At 40.7% G+C, this 18,115-nt stretch overlaps 1 protein-coding gene across 1 annotated transcript; it reads right to left on the bottom strand.

Moving 5' to 3' along the window:
* Positions 1-6,671: 6,671 nt before the first annotated feature.
* On the bottom strand, positions 6,672-14,965 carry EDN1 (endothelin 1). Its single transcript, XM_063924952.1, has 5 exons — positions 14,530-14,965; positions 12,614-12,797; positions 10,120-10,275; positions 9,873-9,986; positions 6,672-7,858 (listed from the first exon to the last, which is right to left on the bottom strand). Exons 1-5 carry the CDS (start codon positions 14,588-14,590, stop codon positions 7,726-7,728), a joined length of 648 nt encoding a protein of 215 aa, XP_063781022.1. The 5' UTR covers positions 14,591-14,965; the 3' UTR covers positions 6,672-7,725.
* Between the last annotated feature and the right edge of the window lie 3,150 nt (positions 14,966-18,115).

The raw sequence follows: 18,115 nt of genomic DNA, 5'->3' as shown, positions 1-18,115 counted from the left end.
AGTATTAATAGGTAACTGCTGGCAATATCACTATATGGAGTGGGGGCTATTTATTATGCATTGAGTTAACAATCACTGTTCTGGTGATGCCATCCTGAGATGGTATTACCAAAACAGTAGTATTAAAAAATAAAATAGCATTAGTCTTTATATATAATTGATATACAGATGCTGCATGGCGTGCCAGGCTGTGACTATTTGCAGCCAGCAATCTCTCCATTAATTCCATTAGGAAAAAAAAGAGCAATCACCAGCTGTGAAGAGTCACAGCCCGGCGCACCATGCAGCATGCCGCAATGATGAACATGGCTACATCTGTCTATATATATATATATATATATATATATATAAATCAAAGCATATAGCACGGCACTCCCTAAGTCCTCTGCTGGGGTTGAAACATGATGAAATGGCCGGTGCCTTCCAGTGGTTACAGCAGACGCTGTGTCCAATAATAGATCCGGAATGACGGCGGCACTCACGGCATACAATAAAGAGGCAGACGCAGGTCTGATATCAACGTTTCAATGTTTAGTAAAACATTTTTTCGTCTTGACGAAAATGTTTTACTAAACATTGAAACGTTGATATCAGACCTGCGTCTGCCTCTTTATTGTATGCCGTGAGTGCCGCCGTCATTCCGGATCTATATATATATAAACAATTGTATAAAAGGGCACTTGCTCATATAAGCAAGAATTGAAAAAAACATACACATTTATTTTCACCCAGAGATGGATCCTCCAGAGAATCACAAAAAATGGTGGCGCAGCTTAGAAAATTCAAACAGCTTCATATAAAACACTTATAGCACAATCAGTGCCTCAATAATCAATCCAATGAAAAGAGCTTTAAGAAGGGAAGGATAACTTATAAATCCATCGACCTCGGTCAGTAAATGACCTTTCAATACTCTACACTAAGGAAGGTGGCAGTGACATGATGCAGGGGTCTTGAACGGTCGTTTGCTGACCAAGGTCAACGGACTGATAAATTATCCTTACCTTGCATGAGATTTGCATCTTGTGGTCAAGGTGTTCCCATGATCAAGAGTTATACCCCTTTCAGACTAGCAAAAATTTCCCAGATTATTGAATGTGAACGCTCATCAACCCAGGATTTTGCTTAGTCCCAGCATTTTATCCCAAGTTGCGACCTGGATTGAAGCAGGAATAGACACGAGATGCTGTGCAGTGTAAACGGTAAGCCGGGTAAAGGCAACCCGGCACCAGTTCTCTGCATAGGAGGAGGCGGTGCTAGGAGATGATCATCTCTAAGTGCCGTCTCCTGTAGTATCGACAGTGACATCACCAACCCCGCAATATGTCGGGGTCGGGCCGCAAGTCTGAAAGGGGTCTCAAGCCAGTATGCACCTGGGAAGCACCCATGTACTAATACCCGGGTGCAAACCGGCTCTGCCAGTCTGAAAGGGGTATTAGATGAGATCCGGTCTCTAAGTCGACAGTAAGTAGGTCAACACTATCTAGGTTGACCACTATTGGTCGACAGTAACTAGCTCGACAGGGTTTCTAAGTCGACAGGGTCTCTAGGTCGACATGTTCTAGGTCGACAGGTCAAAAGGTCGACATGAGTTTTTCATGATTTTTTTCTTTTTTTTAACCTTTTCATACTTAACAATCCATGTGGACTACAATTGGGAACTGTAACCTTTGCCGTGCGCAGCAGTAGCGGAGCGAGGCACCTTGCCCGAAGCATGGCGAGCAAATCAAGCCATGCGAGGGGACACGGTACACTAATTGGGGTTCCCAGTCACTCTACAAAGAAAACGACACATTTAAAAAAAAAAAAATCATGTCAACCTTTTGACCTGTCAACCTAGAACATGTCGACCTAGAGACCCTGTCGACCTAGCATCCCTGTCGACCTAGTTATTGTCGACCTAGTTACTATCTACCTTCCATACCACACCCGTATTAGATACTGAATGCAATACTGGGTGAAATTTTCTGAAACCTGAAAAATTAATATACAGTACCGAACATACTAACTAATAATAATTATTGTATTTTTCTCATTTGTTTGTATTTTTATTTTTACAGATATGTGGTGTGGGCTATTTTCAAAAGATGACACAACGATATGACAATTAATACAACTTAAAGACATTGGGCCTGATTCAGATGTGGACATGAGTAGCTATTGCTTACATGGAAAAGGTCGACATGAGTTTTTCATGATTTTTTTCTTTTTTTTAACCTTTTTATACTTAACAATCCATGTGGACTACAATTGGGAACTGTAACCTTTGCCGTGCGCAGCAGTAGCGGAGCGAGGCACCTTGCCCGAAGCATGGCGAGCAAATCAAGCCATGCGAGGGGACACGGTACACTAATTGGGGTTCCCAGTCACTCTACAAAGAAAACGACACATTTAAAAAAAAAAATAAATCATGTCAACCTTTTGACCTGTCAACCTAGAACATGTCGACCTAGAGACCCTGTCGACCTAGCATCCCTGTCGACCTAGTTATTGTCGACCTAGTTACTATCTACCTTCCATACCACACCCGTATTAGATACTGAATGCAATACTGGGTGAAATTTTCTGAAACCTGAAAAATTAATATACAGTACCGAACATACTAACTAATAATAATTATTGTATTTTTCTCATTTGTTTGTATTTTTATTTTTACAGATATGTGGTGTGGGCTATTTTCAAAAGATGACACAACGATATGACAATTAATACAACTTAAAGACATTGGGCCTGATTCAGATGTGGACATGAGTAGCTATTGCTTACATGGAAGCAGCAGCGATAGCAATAATATGGCAATGCAGCAGAATGTGTCGCTCCTCCTGAATGCATTACTGATCCGAGATGTTACCTAGAATGCAGCATTGAATCATATCCGACACCATTGGCCACTGTGTGACCCTTGGGGTTGCACAAGCCAGCCCCCACAGGACCTACCAAGAGGCAAGGAAATCTCAAACCTCTTACGGAGATCCTGGTCCCGTCCCTCCTCCGCACTGGCGGCACCCTGCGTCCGCAAAGGCACATCCACACATTTATGAGGCTCAGGACTGTTGGGACCTGAATAAGACCCATTATTTTTAATTGATTGCTGTTGTAATCTTAGCTGTCTGTGTATGTGAGAGAGACAAAACTTGTACCTTTTTATTTGTTTCATTTTGTTGTTGAGGTGTGTTGTCATTTTGAGTATTGGTGTCGCTGTACTCATTGGAGAGCTTAGGAAATGTTTTATATTAAGTGATTAACTGAGGTTGTGGCTCACTACACAGAGGCTGCTGGAGCTCATAGTTGGCAGATTGAGTACAGCAGTGACATCAGACGCTCTGAACAATCCTGTCTCATGTTGGAAAAGAGGTGTTATATCAAATGACAACCTTTGCATACAAACAGTGGTGACCTCAGATATGAGATCTATAGACATACAGCAGGGTAAAGCCAGGTATATATTATGCAATTACTAGCCGATCCACAGATTAACAGTAATTCGGCTTGATAATTGCACAGTGTATGGCCAAAACCTATTAGTGATGATCGGACAGTCAAGCATGAAAATCATTCAATATGCCCAACTGATCCAATCATTGGTTGGCCACATCTGGCCTCATTTTCACTTTAACAGTGAAATGTCCTAGACCTAGACATTTCCTAGGAAATGTCTATTCACCAGGGGAGAAACACATATTGTGTGGCCATACACCGTGAGATAGCTCAAAGCATATGTTCATAATATCTGAGGTGTGTCAGGCTGTCAGATATAATGTCTGTCAGTCTGACAGACACTTTATCTGACACTGTATGGCCAGCCTAAATCAGGGACTGAGCTAGCATAGGACCTGACAGTGGGAGGATAAAAGAAAAGAGTTTTGTATAAGGGATATATATATATATATATATATATATATATATATATATAGACATACTGTAAACATTCTGCACAAGAAAGGCCACTTTTTAAGCATAAAAAATATATTTATAAAATAATTAAAGTATTACACACACGTACTTAGATTAAAGTGAATAAAATCCCCTCTCCCTTTCTCTCCCCTCTTTGCTAAGCCACTGTTAACAATGCAAAACGTAAAGTAGTTACATTTATAGCAAATAGTAAAATGCATGTTCAAGTCACATTTGAACAATAGTGAATTTTTAATTGAGAGTAGAAGCAATATGTATCTATAACAGATAATATATTTATGCCGTTGTGAAATGCCTATTGTGTTAAATTACCTTGAGTAATGTCATCTGTTATTGAATAGAGCAGAAATTGGGGATTCATTGCTTCTTCAAGATTAAATGATTCACCACTATTTAAAATATATGTAATTTGACTTATGTATAACAATTTTGTTATTTATACCAATAACCACTCCTCATCAGGGCCATCTTAATGTATAGGCACACTGGGCAGCTGACCAGGGCCCCACGATTCTAGTTGCCTTTGAGCCGAGGGGGCTGGTGCGTCTGGAACTTTTTGTGAGGCAGGTAGAGAATGCTGAACAGCCACTCTTTTTGTGAGTTACACACAATCAGAGCAGCCAGGCAGCATCTCTACCTGCCTCCCAGCCTGCAGTCAGATAGTAAATGGCTTTCAGCATTGCTGATTGGTGGATGGCTTTAGCTATTCACCAATCAAAGTGATGACAGCCATATACTGTATGGAATTATGTGGAGAGACAGCGCAGGTGGGGTGATTATATATATTTTTAATTTATTCCCATGAACGATTGGATAGAGGGCCCATTACATTGCTTTCCCCAGGGCCCACAACGCTGTTATGATAGCCCTACCCCTTAAATATTTAATTCCTGGACCATTAGCTCCCATCATATCAGTTAGGCTTTGTCTAATATAATTGTACAGGTGAATATATCGCACCAAGTTTTAAAAAACACACACAAAAAAATGTGATGATTACGGCTGTGTCTATGGTAATGTAGCATAACAGCAGTAGATATTCCTTCTTGTTTTCATATATATATATATATATATATATATATATATGTACATACTGTTATAAAGCATTGCAAACAGAAGACACTCAATTTGCCATATATAGAGTTGAGCAAGGAAGCTAAATCAGTTTGAAGGAATGTTAATTTGGGTGGTAAAACAGCTGTGTATCAGTTTGCAGATTTGGATTACATTTGCTTTAAGGACTGCTGATGCCATTGTATCACATACTGCCTTGTATACTCTTTTGTTAGCCAAAAGAAAATGGGGGAGGGGGGGTAGTGGTTTACAGCTATGCTGCTTGGTGCTTTTACCTTACACATGTAATACAGGTTGAGTATCCCATATCCAAATATTCCGAAATACGGAATATTCCGAAATACGGACTTTTTTGAGCGAGAGTGAGATTGTGAAACCTTTGTTTTTTTGATGGCTCAATGTACACAAACTTTGTTTAATACACAAAGTTATTAAAAATATTGTATTAAATGACCTTCAGGCTGTGTGTATAAGGTGTATATGAAACATAAATGAATTGTGTGAATGTACACACACTTTGTTTAATGCACAAAATTATAAAAAATATTGGCTAAAATTACCTTCAGGCTGTGTGTATAAGGTGTATATGTAACATAAATGCATTCTGTGCTTAGATTTAGGCCCCATCACCATGATATCTCATTATGGTATGCAATTATTCCAAAATACGGAAAAATCCCATATCCAAAATACCTCTGGTCCCAAGCATTTTGGATAAGGGAGACTCAACCTGTAGTAAACCTTTTACCTGTCCTTAATTTGGGCAATATATCCTCGGGAAACCGATGCATATTGCTATAGTCTCAACAGATTCTAATTGTAAAATATTTCTACATATTTAATTAACTAAATAAACCAGCCTATTGGAAATATCTTTGGAATCAAAATTATTCCATTAACGTATATATGTCTGAGAGACAAATAGATATTTTAAGGTGGAAACTGGGAAGGGTGTGCAAATGTTGTGTCATCTTTCAAATGTTATTTAACACCTTTCTTAACAAATATGCCTATCAATTTAGCTTGCAACTTGACTAATTTATCTTATGCAATATTTTACACATTTGGTTTTATAATCATCACTTACGGACATTTAAATAATATGTTAGCCCCATCGGCAAAGCCTTGCTGACTGCAATTTACAGAAATTTCTCCAGGAGCTACTCTATTCCCCTCATGTTGAAGACAAGTTGAAGGACCAATCAGAAGCCCCAATTAAAAGATTATGGCTTGTGATTAGTCCTACTGCTCATACACCTCACTTAAAATATTTTAACCAGATTAAGGCATTGATTTGCTGGTTTTCTGTAAAAAGCAGCATCCAAGGCTGGGAGGAGCTCATTAGAAGAATTTGACAGTAGGTGATCATGTTGCTTTTAATTTGTGTACTATCACAGACCAGACAGGTATTCTATAGCCTTATAAGAAGGTACCCATGTTGATGCACTATTACCCACCACAATACTAATATTGATTTAGGAAATGGTTTGTAAAAACTAGAGATGTGCAGGTTCGGATTTACTCAGTATTTAACGCCAGAATTTTTCTTATTGGCTAACCAAAACATATGACATCCGAGAGCCAATAAGATGCCATTTTGAGATCCGGGTAAATCCGAACCTGCACATCTCTAAAAAAAACTGTTATATGTATCTTTCTTTTTATGAACGCTGAATAGATATGTTTTTGTTTTTCTTATTATTTTACAGTGTCAGACATGTAGATCTGTGGAATGTCACCGACCTTTGCAAAAATGACTAACAACCCAACTCACTTATCAAGTCAGCTAAAGTCCTTTTTGTTTTGTTAATAAAGTCACCTAAAACAAATTTCCATGTCATTTAAAGGGTTACAAAATATTTATTTTAACATTATTAATGCAGGCATGAAGCTCTTTTTTTCATGCAGAAATACAAACAGACATGCATAGACCAATATGGCCTATTACAGTGGATATTTAACACAGTAAATATAGTCACTTTACAAATAAAAATATAAATATTTGTTTTAAAATATTCACATAATAAATTTAGATAAAAGATTGTAGATTACTCCACTGCTATGAACAACCCAGTTTTAGCTTGTGAATGTAGCCATGTGAAAAAAAAACAGAAACCTAAAAATAAAAAACACTACTCTCTGCTTATTATAACAACACCAGCCTGGCACTAAACAATTCAGGGATCTATTAATATCAACGATTTGATTAGCTCCAGTACAAAATAAGACCAAAGGTGTTTCACAGGACAAGCTAAAATATAGGCAAGAAGGAAGCCCTTCAGAGGGGTAAACCTGAGGTAGATTTGCAAGTAATACGTCCTCAAACATTGGCGTCAGTTTTTCTAATCCATTTGCAATGCACATTCATCCATATGCAGCACTGTATGTGTAGTATTAGGCATGTGTTCATAATATTATATTCCAGTGTTTTACTGTCAGTGTCAGTAGCAATGAAGGTTGATAGGCCGGTTTTCCAAAACTTTGGTTCCATCATTTTCTTCAGACACATTTGTGTGGCATTTTGCTTATCACCTGCTCATGTGATCTAACCCAGGATCCTGTATTTACTATTATGAATCCATCCTGCGTGTCAGTCCTGATGTTGCATGGTGGGCCCACACCTTCATCTTCCTATCTTCATACTTTAAGTGCACTGAGCCCCCAAGAAGAACGTAATTAGCACACACAGTAACTCACTCACTGACAGCAATGTCTCCCTTAAAACAAAGGTCTCCACTATGTTGTTTTTATATGTTCCCAGACTCCTCTCTTTCTATGGGCCCAAGGATATGTCACACGTTTCAGCTCATTTGGCTTATTCAGTAGCCTGGCAAATGATCTCCGAATGGTCCTCCTGAAGTCCTGCAGTCTGTGAAGGCAAGTTTCATTGTTAGGTCAGATGTTTAGTCAACAATTTTAAGTAAAAATGTTTCTTTGACTAGTTCTCAAAACTGTTGCTAACAATTATTGCTAATAAATAAATGGAATACATACGAAATCCTGGCTGACAGGATGCCAGCTGTCAGTATACCAAAAATGGCAACACGTCAGCCGGAATCCTGGCAGCCACACTTTGCCATGCTTCAGGCCCGGACGGGGTTATATTCCCCCTCGGGTGGTTGCGTGGACCCAATACCAGAGTGGGAATTCAGAGCTTCGGTCTGGATTCTAACCGCTGGCATTTCCCTGACTGTCAGGATTCCGGCGTCTGTATTCTGAACGCCGGGATCCCAACAGCTGGTATATCAACTGCATCCCAAATAAATATATGCAAATAAATTCAGACACAAATTGCTACGTTAAATAAAAGCACTCCTACCAGGAGACACTTACAGTTTTCTTTAAAGCGTTTATTTGCTTTTGATCAAGCATCTGGGTTTTTTTTTAAACCTAGACCCCACCAAAGCCACTGAAGAGATACATAAAGTAGCATAGTTTAAAGCTTCATACACACTAGATGATTTTTTGAAACGATGTGGACAATAACGACACAAATCGTTAAGATAATTGCCCAGTGTGTATGCACAATATCATTAACGATGCACACTCCAGTGAGTCGTAAACGATATCACCTATTGGGGGTAATTCCAAGTTGATCGCAGCAGGATATATTTTAGCAGTTGGGCAAAACCATGTGCACTGCAGGGGAGGCAGATATAACATGTGCAGAGAGAGTTAGATTTTGGTGGGTTATTTTGTTTCTGTGCAGGGTAAATACTGGCTGCTTTATTTTTACACTGCAATTTAGATTGCAGATTGAACTCACCACACCCAAATCTATCTCTCTCTGCACGTTATATCTGCCCCCCCTGAAGTGCACATGGTTTTGCCCAACTGCTAAAAAATTTACTGCTGCGATCAACTTGAAATTACCCCCATTGTCCGAACATGCAGGCCAATCTCACTATATTGTCAGAAACTGCATGTTCGTGGTTTTGGCAGGATGATGTCACTAAACGAAATCGCTAACAATATAATTCAATGTGTATGCACTATAGGGCACTATGGCACTCATTCCGAGTTGATCGCTCGCTGCCAATTTTTGCAATACAGCGATCAGGTGGAAAAACGGCATTTCTGCGCATGCGCATGCGCTAAGTACTTTCACACAAAACATTGTAGTTTTACACAAGCTCGAGCGATGCTTTTCAGTCGCTCGAGTGTTCGTTGTTTGATTGACAGGAAGTGGGTGTTTCTGGGCGGCGACTCAGCGTTTTCACGGAGTGTGCTAAAAAACGCAGGCGTGCCAGGTAAAAACGCAGGAGTGGCTGGAGAAACGCGGGAGTGGCTGGCCGAACGCAGGGCGTGTTTATGACGTCAAACCAGGAACTTAACAGACTGCAGTCATCGCAAGCTAGGAGTAAGTCTTGAGCCACTCTGAAACTGCATGAAATTTTTTAGTTGCAGAACTGCTAACCTTTCGATCGCACTTCTGCTAAGCTAAGATACACTGAGGGCGGCGGCTTAGCGTTTGCATTGCTGCTAAAAGCAGCTAGCGAGCGATCAACTCGGATTGAGGGCCTATGTCATTTGCCCGGGAGTTCAAGGGCAAACACTGACGAGATCGCTCATGGAGCATATGTACCTGGCTTTACTATCATAATAAAATCTGTTTTCCATAAAGGTTTTTGAAAAATATTCCACTGTGGAAACATTTCAAAATCTGTAATGTAAAATTTCGGAGCATTATCTTTGTGATATGAGGATAGACACGCAGCACAATAAATATAGGTTGTGGATCACAAACCACACCCTGGAAGCTTAAATAACAAGTGACTGCCCACAGTAAAGCTATGCAGTAAAGTCAGGCGGCTACTGCCTGCAGAGATAGCTGGTCAGTATGCAGAGATAGCTGGTCAGTATATAAATCAGCGTCTCCTCACCTTTTTATGTCTGGATGAAGCTGTTTCTGAACACACTGTCTTCCCAAGCGGAGACCTTTGCACACTTTGTCCTGTTGACCCTGGCGAGATTCTTTTTCAAGCGAAGGCTGGACGCTGTAAGAAAACAAAGCAGTGTGAGACACACATGAAGAACCACCTTTTCACAACACATGCCTCTCAGATAAAGACAGCCGGCTACAGGTGTACTAAGAGCCAGCTTTGTCAGATTGAGCATATTTGCACACACCTGAGATCTGCTGCAACTTGGCAGAAATCCAGGCATTTCTTGTCCTCACTCTTGGCACAGATACACCTGCTTGTAGACTCAGGGAGTTTTTCTGTCTCCATGCCCTGCAGGGAACGTTTCAGGCGAGGCCCCCCGAGCCCATAAGGTACTGTTTTTCTGCAAAAGTAAATGTTATAAGTTTAATGCTGAGAAATAATGACAACTTAAGGGATCTATTTATTAGCTTCTATATAATGTTATGATTGAATGCACTTATAGCCTAATGCAGGAGATTTCACAGAAATCTCCAGCAAAAGGATAATTACAGTAGCAATGTAGACCGCAGCCCCAATTATTACCAATCTGGATTATGGTCTGACCCCTATGTACCAAGCTCCGAAAAGTAAAGATGGTGTACACTGCTTTATGCCTATGGAGGTATTATCACAGGAGAGGGATCTTACAATTCCTCTACACCAGCCTCTATCCGTCTCTGGAATCTGATACCGTACATGTGTCACTCTCTTTGGAGGAGTCTTTAGACAATGGTGGTCATTCCGAGTTGTTCGCTCGGTAAAAATCTTCGCATCGCAGTGATTTTCCGCTTAATGCGCATGCGCAATGTCCGCACTGCGACTGCGCCAAGTAAATTTGCTATGCAGTTAGGAATTTTACTCACGGCTTTTTCATCGTTCTGGCGATCGTAATGTGATTGACAGGAAATGGGTGTTACTGGGCGGAAACAGGCCGTTTTATGGGCGTGTGGGAAAAAACGCTACCGTTTCCGGAAAAAACGCAGGAGTGGCCGGAGAAACGGAGGAGTGTCTGGGAGAACGCTGGGTGTGTTTGTGACGTCAAACCAGGAACGACAAGCAGTGAACTGATCGCAGATGCCGAGTAAGTCTGAAGCTACTCAGAAACTGCTACGAGGTGTGTAATCGCAATATTGCGAATAACTCGTTCGCAATTTTAAGATGCTAAGATTCACTCCCAGTAGGCGGCGGCTTAGCATGAGCAAATCTGCTAAAATCCACTTGCGAGCGAACAACTCGGAATGACCCCCAATGTGGAAGACTCCTCCAATATGTAAGGGATGTAACTTGTAGGGACCGCAGTTACTACTACCGCTGTCCCTGCAAGGTACACTTAGTACATATAAGGGGAAGTTTTATTGAAACTGAAAACCAGTTGCGATACAGACTGTTAATAATCGCGGCCCTTGTCACAGTAGACACCGTTAACAAAAACAATTCAAAATATTTATAGTAAAAAATTGGAAAATTATTGCTTAATGAATGGAAACAGTGTCTAAATGGCATTTCTTACTAAGTTACTGTTTTCCTGCTGGTAATGGATAAAATCTGTGACTTTTTAAACATATCTTGTATTTCAATACATCCTTAGTATTCCACTTAGCAAATGTCAAAATATAAAAGTCTTCCCACATACTGTACTGTATCAATAACCTTTGCACAAAAAGACCTTAATTTTCCACTACTTTAATGACATACAATTTAATAATTTGCAAGACTCTGTTTCACAGTGGCATACCAGCAAGTTATACAGGTTGCAGCCTGTATTTCAATTAATAGCTCATTAATGGTTCTTAAATCACAGTTTAGGAGTATTTCTCAGTAAATACCTGAGAAGTACAATGTAAAGCAAATATTTACAGCTCCAGCATGTTACACTATCAGTACTAAGCACATTATACAAAGCTGCTGCTTTTAAAAAGGTTCTAGTTATGTGTCAACAAGTAACAAGGCCAGTTGTGGTTTTCTTAATCACATTTTGTACTTTTAAACGTTAGCACATTTGTGCACAGAAATACATAGTGTGATTATATATTCACTATTCAGTAAACCTCTGTACTCATTTATTTTATTTTACAGGATAATACCTATAGATTTTTTTTCTGGATACTTCATTTTATATACAAGTATTTAACATTTAAAATTGGACAAACCTCCAAGGTTTCTTTAGCTTAGCATTTTCGGAGGTTTACTGGCTTAGGCTCCTACATTATGTTACCTTATTTAAAATCCACTTAAAGATTTGCCACTAACATATTTTGATGTTGCTAAGTATATCCTGATTAAAAACCTGCTGGGGAAATATAAAGTGCAGGGATAGGCAAGGGGTTAGCAGAGCAATAAAAGGCTATCCCAAGTAAGCTTTTAGTGTATGAGAGAAAGCAGACAAATTGGACAGACTGGGTGTGTGTGGGTCATTACTAGCTGTCAATTTACAGCCTACCTGATGTTTTATGACATCTTATTATTACACAATTCAGCTAGTATCTCCCTCATTACATGAATTTTGTTCTTCATATAAAATAGATCATTTCATTTGAGTTGTTAATTTCCAACTGATACAATAATAATGATCTTTAATATATACAATACATATTCATAATAGTTTATTAACATAACTTATAATTGTACTATATTAGGTGGAACTATGTCGTTTATTCAGTATTGTATTCAGTTACCAGAAAAATGCTGAGGACACTTACTCAGGAGTGTTTATCCAAATGATGTCTAGGTGGCAGAAGTAGACGCATTCTTTATCCATTAGTGAAGAACAGGAGCAACGTTTAAATCTGCGTGGCCGCAAGGGGGCGCCCACGGAGCGCTGAGAGGCTGCTGCGGCTTCTGCAGGAGAGGAGTCTGCGGAGGATGAGAAGGTGCTGTCCGACCCTGCAAACAAGAGAGATGGACTCTGTGATGTGATGCTCCACCAGAATTAGATAAGGACATGTACTGATCACACAGGGAGTAAGATGCTATGTTGCTGATTCTGAACCATACAGTATGTGATGCTTTAGGTTTCATTTAAGGTTACTCTAATAATATTGCTACGTCAGAAGAAGAACATGAAACTCCAGCTGGCTTTTATTGTTGTGCAATGTAATATATGCATTCCTGTCATAATAATAGGAACAGGCAGGACTAAACTTGTCAGCCCACACATGTAATTTGATAGAAATTTAAACATCCATTCACATGTGGGTACTCTACAGCAATGCATGCCTGCTCTGGGGTCGTTAGCTTTTCTCTGTCTTATAATATTATTACTATTAGTACGGGATATACAGTACTGCACTGCATTACACCTACACGTAATGAACAGCATCAGCACATTACAGTAGATTGCGCCCTGAAGCTGGACACAATTTTGTTAGAAGGATGTACAGAAAACACCCCTGTGCGGCACACCGTGCACTGATACTCGGCATACTGAATGAAGTTGATAGTGAAGATCACAGAGACATCGGATGTTTGTACATATATACCAGCGCAGTTACAACCACCTTATGTTATTCTTCGCTTTTTTTTTCTAAGGCATCTTAGGGTTGGATGCTGTACTATACAGTGAGAGCTGGATAAATGAGTGATTCTAGTTTCATCCTTAGAAACCCTTTATACACCTTATTCCTCATATACCTGTATATTCATTGTGAAGCAGTATTGCGCTCCCATCTCATACACTTATAAATACACTCAGGTATAAACATAGCTCCCTCATAAAACTTGCCATCTACGTATATATACAAGACATCAAAGTAACCCCTGATATCATATCATTAAGCATCTCACAGTATATGCATAATGTGTGTACAGGTAGTCATCAGGTATATAGCAGCCAAAGGACATCACAGCAAAGCAGGTATAATAGGTCATGTAATACTGTATGTCTGTAATTGCATAAGCCATGTGCTGTACACCCACAGCATGTTCTCCAGCCTGTCCCCCCATCTACCAGTGTCTCATACACCCATCTGCTCCGGCTTCCTGCACCTGATCACCGCGGCCACATTCAGTACAGCCATAAAACTAATCTAATAGCGCTGTAACAATTACACAGTCTTTATTGTCTTAAAAATAAACTTTTATATCACTGTAATAAAAATGGGATCATAAGAAGAAGAACTATTATTAAAAGATTATCCTATGCGATATTGTCTGATGCAAGAGTTGTGCGAAAACATGCAACGCAGCATCCAGGTGTTCCCTGTAACATGAAATAACCATAGCATTTACTATAAAGGTGCACTGTATATCGGGGCATGATTCCCCATCTGTATCCCTGTCCTACCGCTGCCTTACGTGATTTCTGATGTGCTGCTAGCAGCCCCGGGCTTATTGTATGTGGTGGCACATTTCATCTGATGAATGCACTTACAGGTATTTCCCCGTCAGACCATTTCACCAGGCAAAAACTTCAGCGATTTTAAGCACCTTCTCTATAGTGCAATGCTGGTTCTGCGGTGCCACTGCCAGGTGCTAGTGCTGGCCAAGGCGGATCAGTGCATGATACATACATATGATGAAGATTAATAATATCATGTGAATTGTGGTTTAAATTTGGTTCAGTAAAGAAAATGAAAATAGAATATGAAGATAAGCAATATATGAGAGTCTATCATACCTGTTCCACAAGTCCCTTGAAGGAGAACCAAAAGCAGATAAATAACCATCTCCAGGTCCATTGTGAATTTAGAAAAATGTACTATTGATGAATAGAAAAGTAATTCCCAAAAAAGTCAATAAATAAAATAAACCAACGTCCTTCTGCCTTTTCTTGAAAAAATATATGTAACGATTTTAAGTATCTCCAGTTTTGATAAATTAAATGTTCTCTATCGTGTGTCAAAAATCCAAAGTGAAGAAGTTCAGTGGAGGTTAGTCCTGAGAGAGGTCCCAGAGTGATTGTGCAGCAGCCAGCTTCCCTGCTCCTTTTTATATTGAACCGCCATAGAGTTTGTAAACAGCCCTCAATTTATATTATCCTTAGACATTGTTATTGTGCTATTAGTCACCGAGAAGCAACGTGCAGACTAAGATAAGGGTAGGTTGGAAAGGAAACCTCTGCTAACTTCAGAAAGGGAGACGCCGTCTGACAAAATCAGGGGCAGGGCTAAGAGAAATCCCAGTCACTCTAACGTGGTGATGCGTGTTCCTGCCACTAGAGGGCACAATATATCTATCTGGGAAAGGACCATACTAGTAGCACCAGGACTGTGCGCTGCAGACAGGTTCCGCTTATCATCTTACTGTTTAATTAAGTTCTTACTTTACTCGTCAACTTAATACTGCTACCAGCTGTACCGGAGTCTAATCACGAACGTACTATTCATGAATCATTCTGCCATAAAAAGTTTCTTTTTCTTTTTAAAGTAATTAACTGTTATGGACGTTTCAAGTTATAGCCAAGTTCTTCACCTGGTATCAGAGAGCAGTGTTGGCGAATTTCGCAGACATACAGTACAGGCAGGAGAGAACGCTGCTTATATGATGGGCTGCGGACGGTTTTATTGATCATCAATACTGAAGGGCAAGAGGAAATGTACCTGCCACAGCGGACACGTGTTAGTGCAGCCTGCTGCACGCAGTGTATGTTTTCTATGAGCCGCCGGCTACTATACTAGAGGGACATCAGGTAAAAACCGGAACGGCCCGGATCCCGGAACACAGGCAGGTGCACGAAGCAGTATAGGGAATATAGGGGATACCTCCCAGGGACTAATGTAAAGGTGCATTGTGAAACATCGTAACACATTCATTCTCTCACTCACTGTCCTTCACGTTACTTCAGTACCAGGACTGCCAAAAAAAAAAAAAAAAAGCAAGTCTCATTCATTCGACAGTATGCAGTATATCACAGAACAATATGTCAGAAAATTGGTGGTAGTCAGAAATTGTAAATACATCATATCCCCCGATTGGTCACCTTTCGATGTATTATTGATTTATATGTGTTAATACATTGTACACAAATGTCAGAAATATTCTTTTATGCTAATCTACAGCATGTGTCAAACCTACATCACAATGCAGCGGGACTGTGGGGCAGGGGCACTTGTCTTCCTTTACAGTTCAGAGCCACCTGCTTACATCACCCTGGCCCTTTCCATGAAACATTTACATTAGAAACAATAAATAAATAAATAAATAGGGCTTTTAATAGGCATGAAAAGAGTAAGTTTACAGTGTTAAAAATTGCTGTGATACTAAATTCATACTAATTTATGATGATTTTTGTGTTTTGCTTTGTAGTTGATTAAACAATTTCATGCAATGGGCCTTATGTAATGTTTACACTGCCAATCACAATCACACACATTATCTATCTATCTATCTATCTATCTATCTATCTATCTATCTATCTATCTATCTATCTATATACTATTAATAAAAATAATTCGCATGTATGCATGTTTGCAATAAATTCAAACCACTGAAGTGATTTTAATTGGATTTTCACTGAAGTGTTCCTTTAGATCAGTGTTTCCCAACCTCGGTCCTCAAGGCACACTAACAGTCCTGGTTTTAGTGATATCCAGGCTTGAATACAGGTGACTTAATTAGTACCTCAGTTATTTTGATGTAACCATCTGTGCTGAAGCCTGGATATCACTAAAACCTGCACTGTTGGTGTGCCTTGAGGACCGTGGTTGGGAATGCCTGCTTTAGATCCTCAGAGCAATAGGCCCTACAAACTGGGAGATCTGACAGCAAGATATGATGGTTATTAATGAACGAGATAACGTTCATATCGTGCAGTGTGGAGGCAACAGCGATGAACGATGCGCGACCCCGCGCTCGTTCATCTCTGGTGCCCCGTCGCTTGCGCATGCAGGCCAATATGGACGATCTCGTCCATATTTGCCTGCACTTCTATGGAGCCGGGTGATGGAGGGAGTGAAGAAACTTCACTCCCCCCGTCACTGCCCCCCCCCCCCCGCCGCACCCGCCGTCGAGCAGCTCGGCGGCGAATCGTTAAATGTGCAGGGCCCTTAACACAGGCTATAAATCATCTGGCTATCATGTTAATTGGCTAATTAGCAAACAAAATCACCAATGCACTGAATCATCTCTGTTGTTGTCATGCTACAGAGCAGGTAATGCGGGGTCAGAACCACACATGGGTAATTGGGTGGGGGGAGGGCAGAAGCACACATGGGTAATGGGGCACATAATAATAGGGCACCCCTTTTCATATAGGAATTTTTTTTTTCAAGTGCAGCCACAAAGTGTGCAAAGGCGGGCACTGGTATAGGGGTGGGGGGAAGGGGGAGCAGGTCAGTGTCATGGGGTACAGTGCGCTGAGGAACTATGGGGGTCATTCCGAGTTGATCGCACGTAGCAACTTTTTGCTGCTCGTGCGATCAACTTTGCACGCGCTATGGGGGACTGTATTTTAGCATAGTAGGGCTGTGATCGCTTGTGCAGCCCTGCTATGCTAAAAAAGTTTCCTGCAAAACAAGACCAGCCCTGCAGCTACTTACCCAGTGTGACATATCCAGCGATGAAGGTCCCGGCTGTGACATCAGACATCTGCCCTCCAAACGCCTGGACATGCCTGCGTTCGCCTTATCACCCCCGGGAAACGGTGAGTAGACACCCCGATCCTCCTTCCCGCTGTCAATCTTCTTGTGATCGAGCCTGTGAGCGCTTTCTTTGGTCCTGGAGTCGTTGCCCGGCGAATGCCGTCGTTGTGCAACGACGTTCATGCACATTGCGGGCGCCGCGCAGTCACAGTCCTGACACGTTCACACCGCAGCGAAGAACCGCTACGTGCGAATGGATCGGAATGACCCCCTATATCAATTCACTGTGTCGCTGCACTTGAATAAAAGGAAATAAAAATGTTCCTAAATGACATTGGAGGCACACGTGCCTTGGTGCCCCCCACCACAAATCCACCTAATGTCATTTGAATTTAAAAGCTTCCAATTTCCCATTAGGATATGTTTTGGAATGACCATAAACAAAGCACAAGATCAGTCCTTTAGTGTTGTTGGTTTGGACTTGTGCAGCGAGGTCTGCTTAAATGGTCAGTTATACATGGGTCTCTCCCGTATCGGTAGTGCCACCAATCAAATCATACTCATAACTGATGCCAGTAACAAGACACATAGGGCCGGATTCATATGTTTCTCCCTCCCGCCCCATATCGTGCCCTCTGGCAGTATTCTAATGTTAGGGTGCGACAACTTCATTTCAGCTCGCTA

Source organism: Pseudophryne corroboree, chromosome 5 (genome assembly GCF_028390025.1).
Source record: "Pseudophryne corroboree isolate aPseCor3 chromosome 5, aPseCor3.hap2, whole genome shotgun sequence".
NCBI lineage: Eukaryota > Metazoa > Chordata > Amphibia > Anura > Myobatrachidae > Pseudophryne > Pseudophryne corroboree.
The sequence above is the reverse complement of the archived record's forward strand: the minus strand, read 5'-3'. Positions and strand labels throughout refer to the sequence as shown.

What these genes read in the sequence shown, in the direction of transcription:
- EDN1 (XM_063924952.1), bottom strand. Translation starts at nt 14,590, where the DNA reads ATGGACCTGGAGATGGTTATTTATCTGCTTTTGGTTCTCCTTCAAGGG. An exon ending in ATTTGGATAAACACTCCTGA is followed by an intron (nt 10,276 to 12,613) that starts GTAAGTGTCCTC and finishes TTACTTTTGCAG; the next exon opens with AAAAACAGTACCTTATGGGC. An exon ending in CTTCATCCAGACATAAAAAG is followed by an intron (nt 7,859 to 9,872) that starts GTGAGGAGACGC and finishes TTGCCTTCACAG; the next exon opens with ACTGCAGGACTTCAGGAGGA.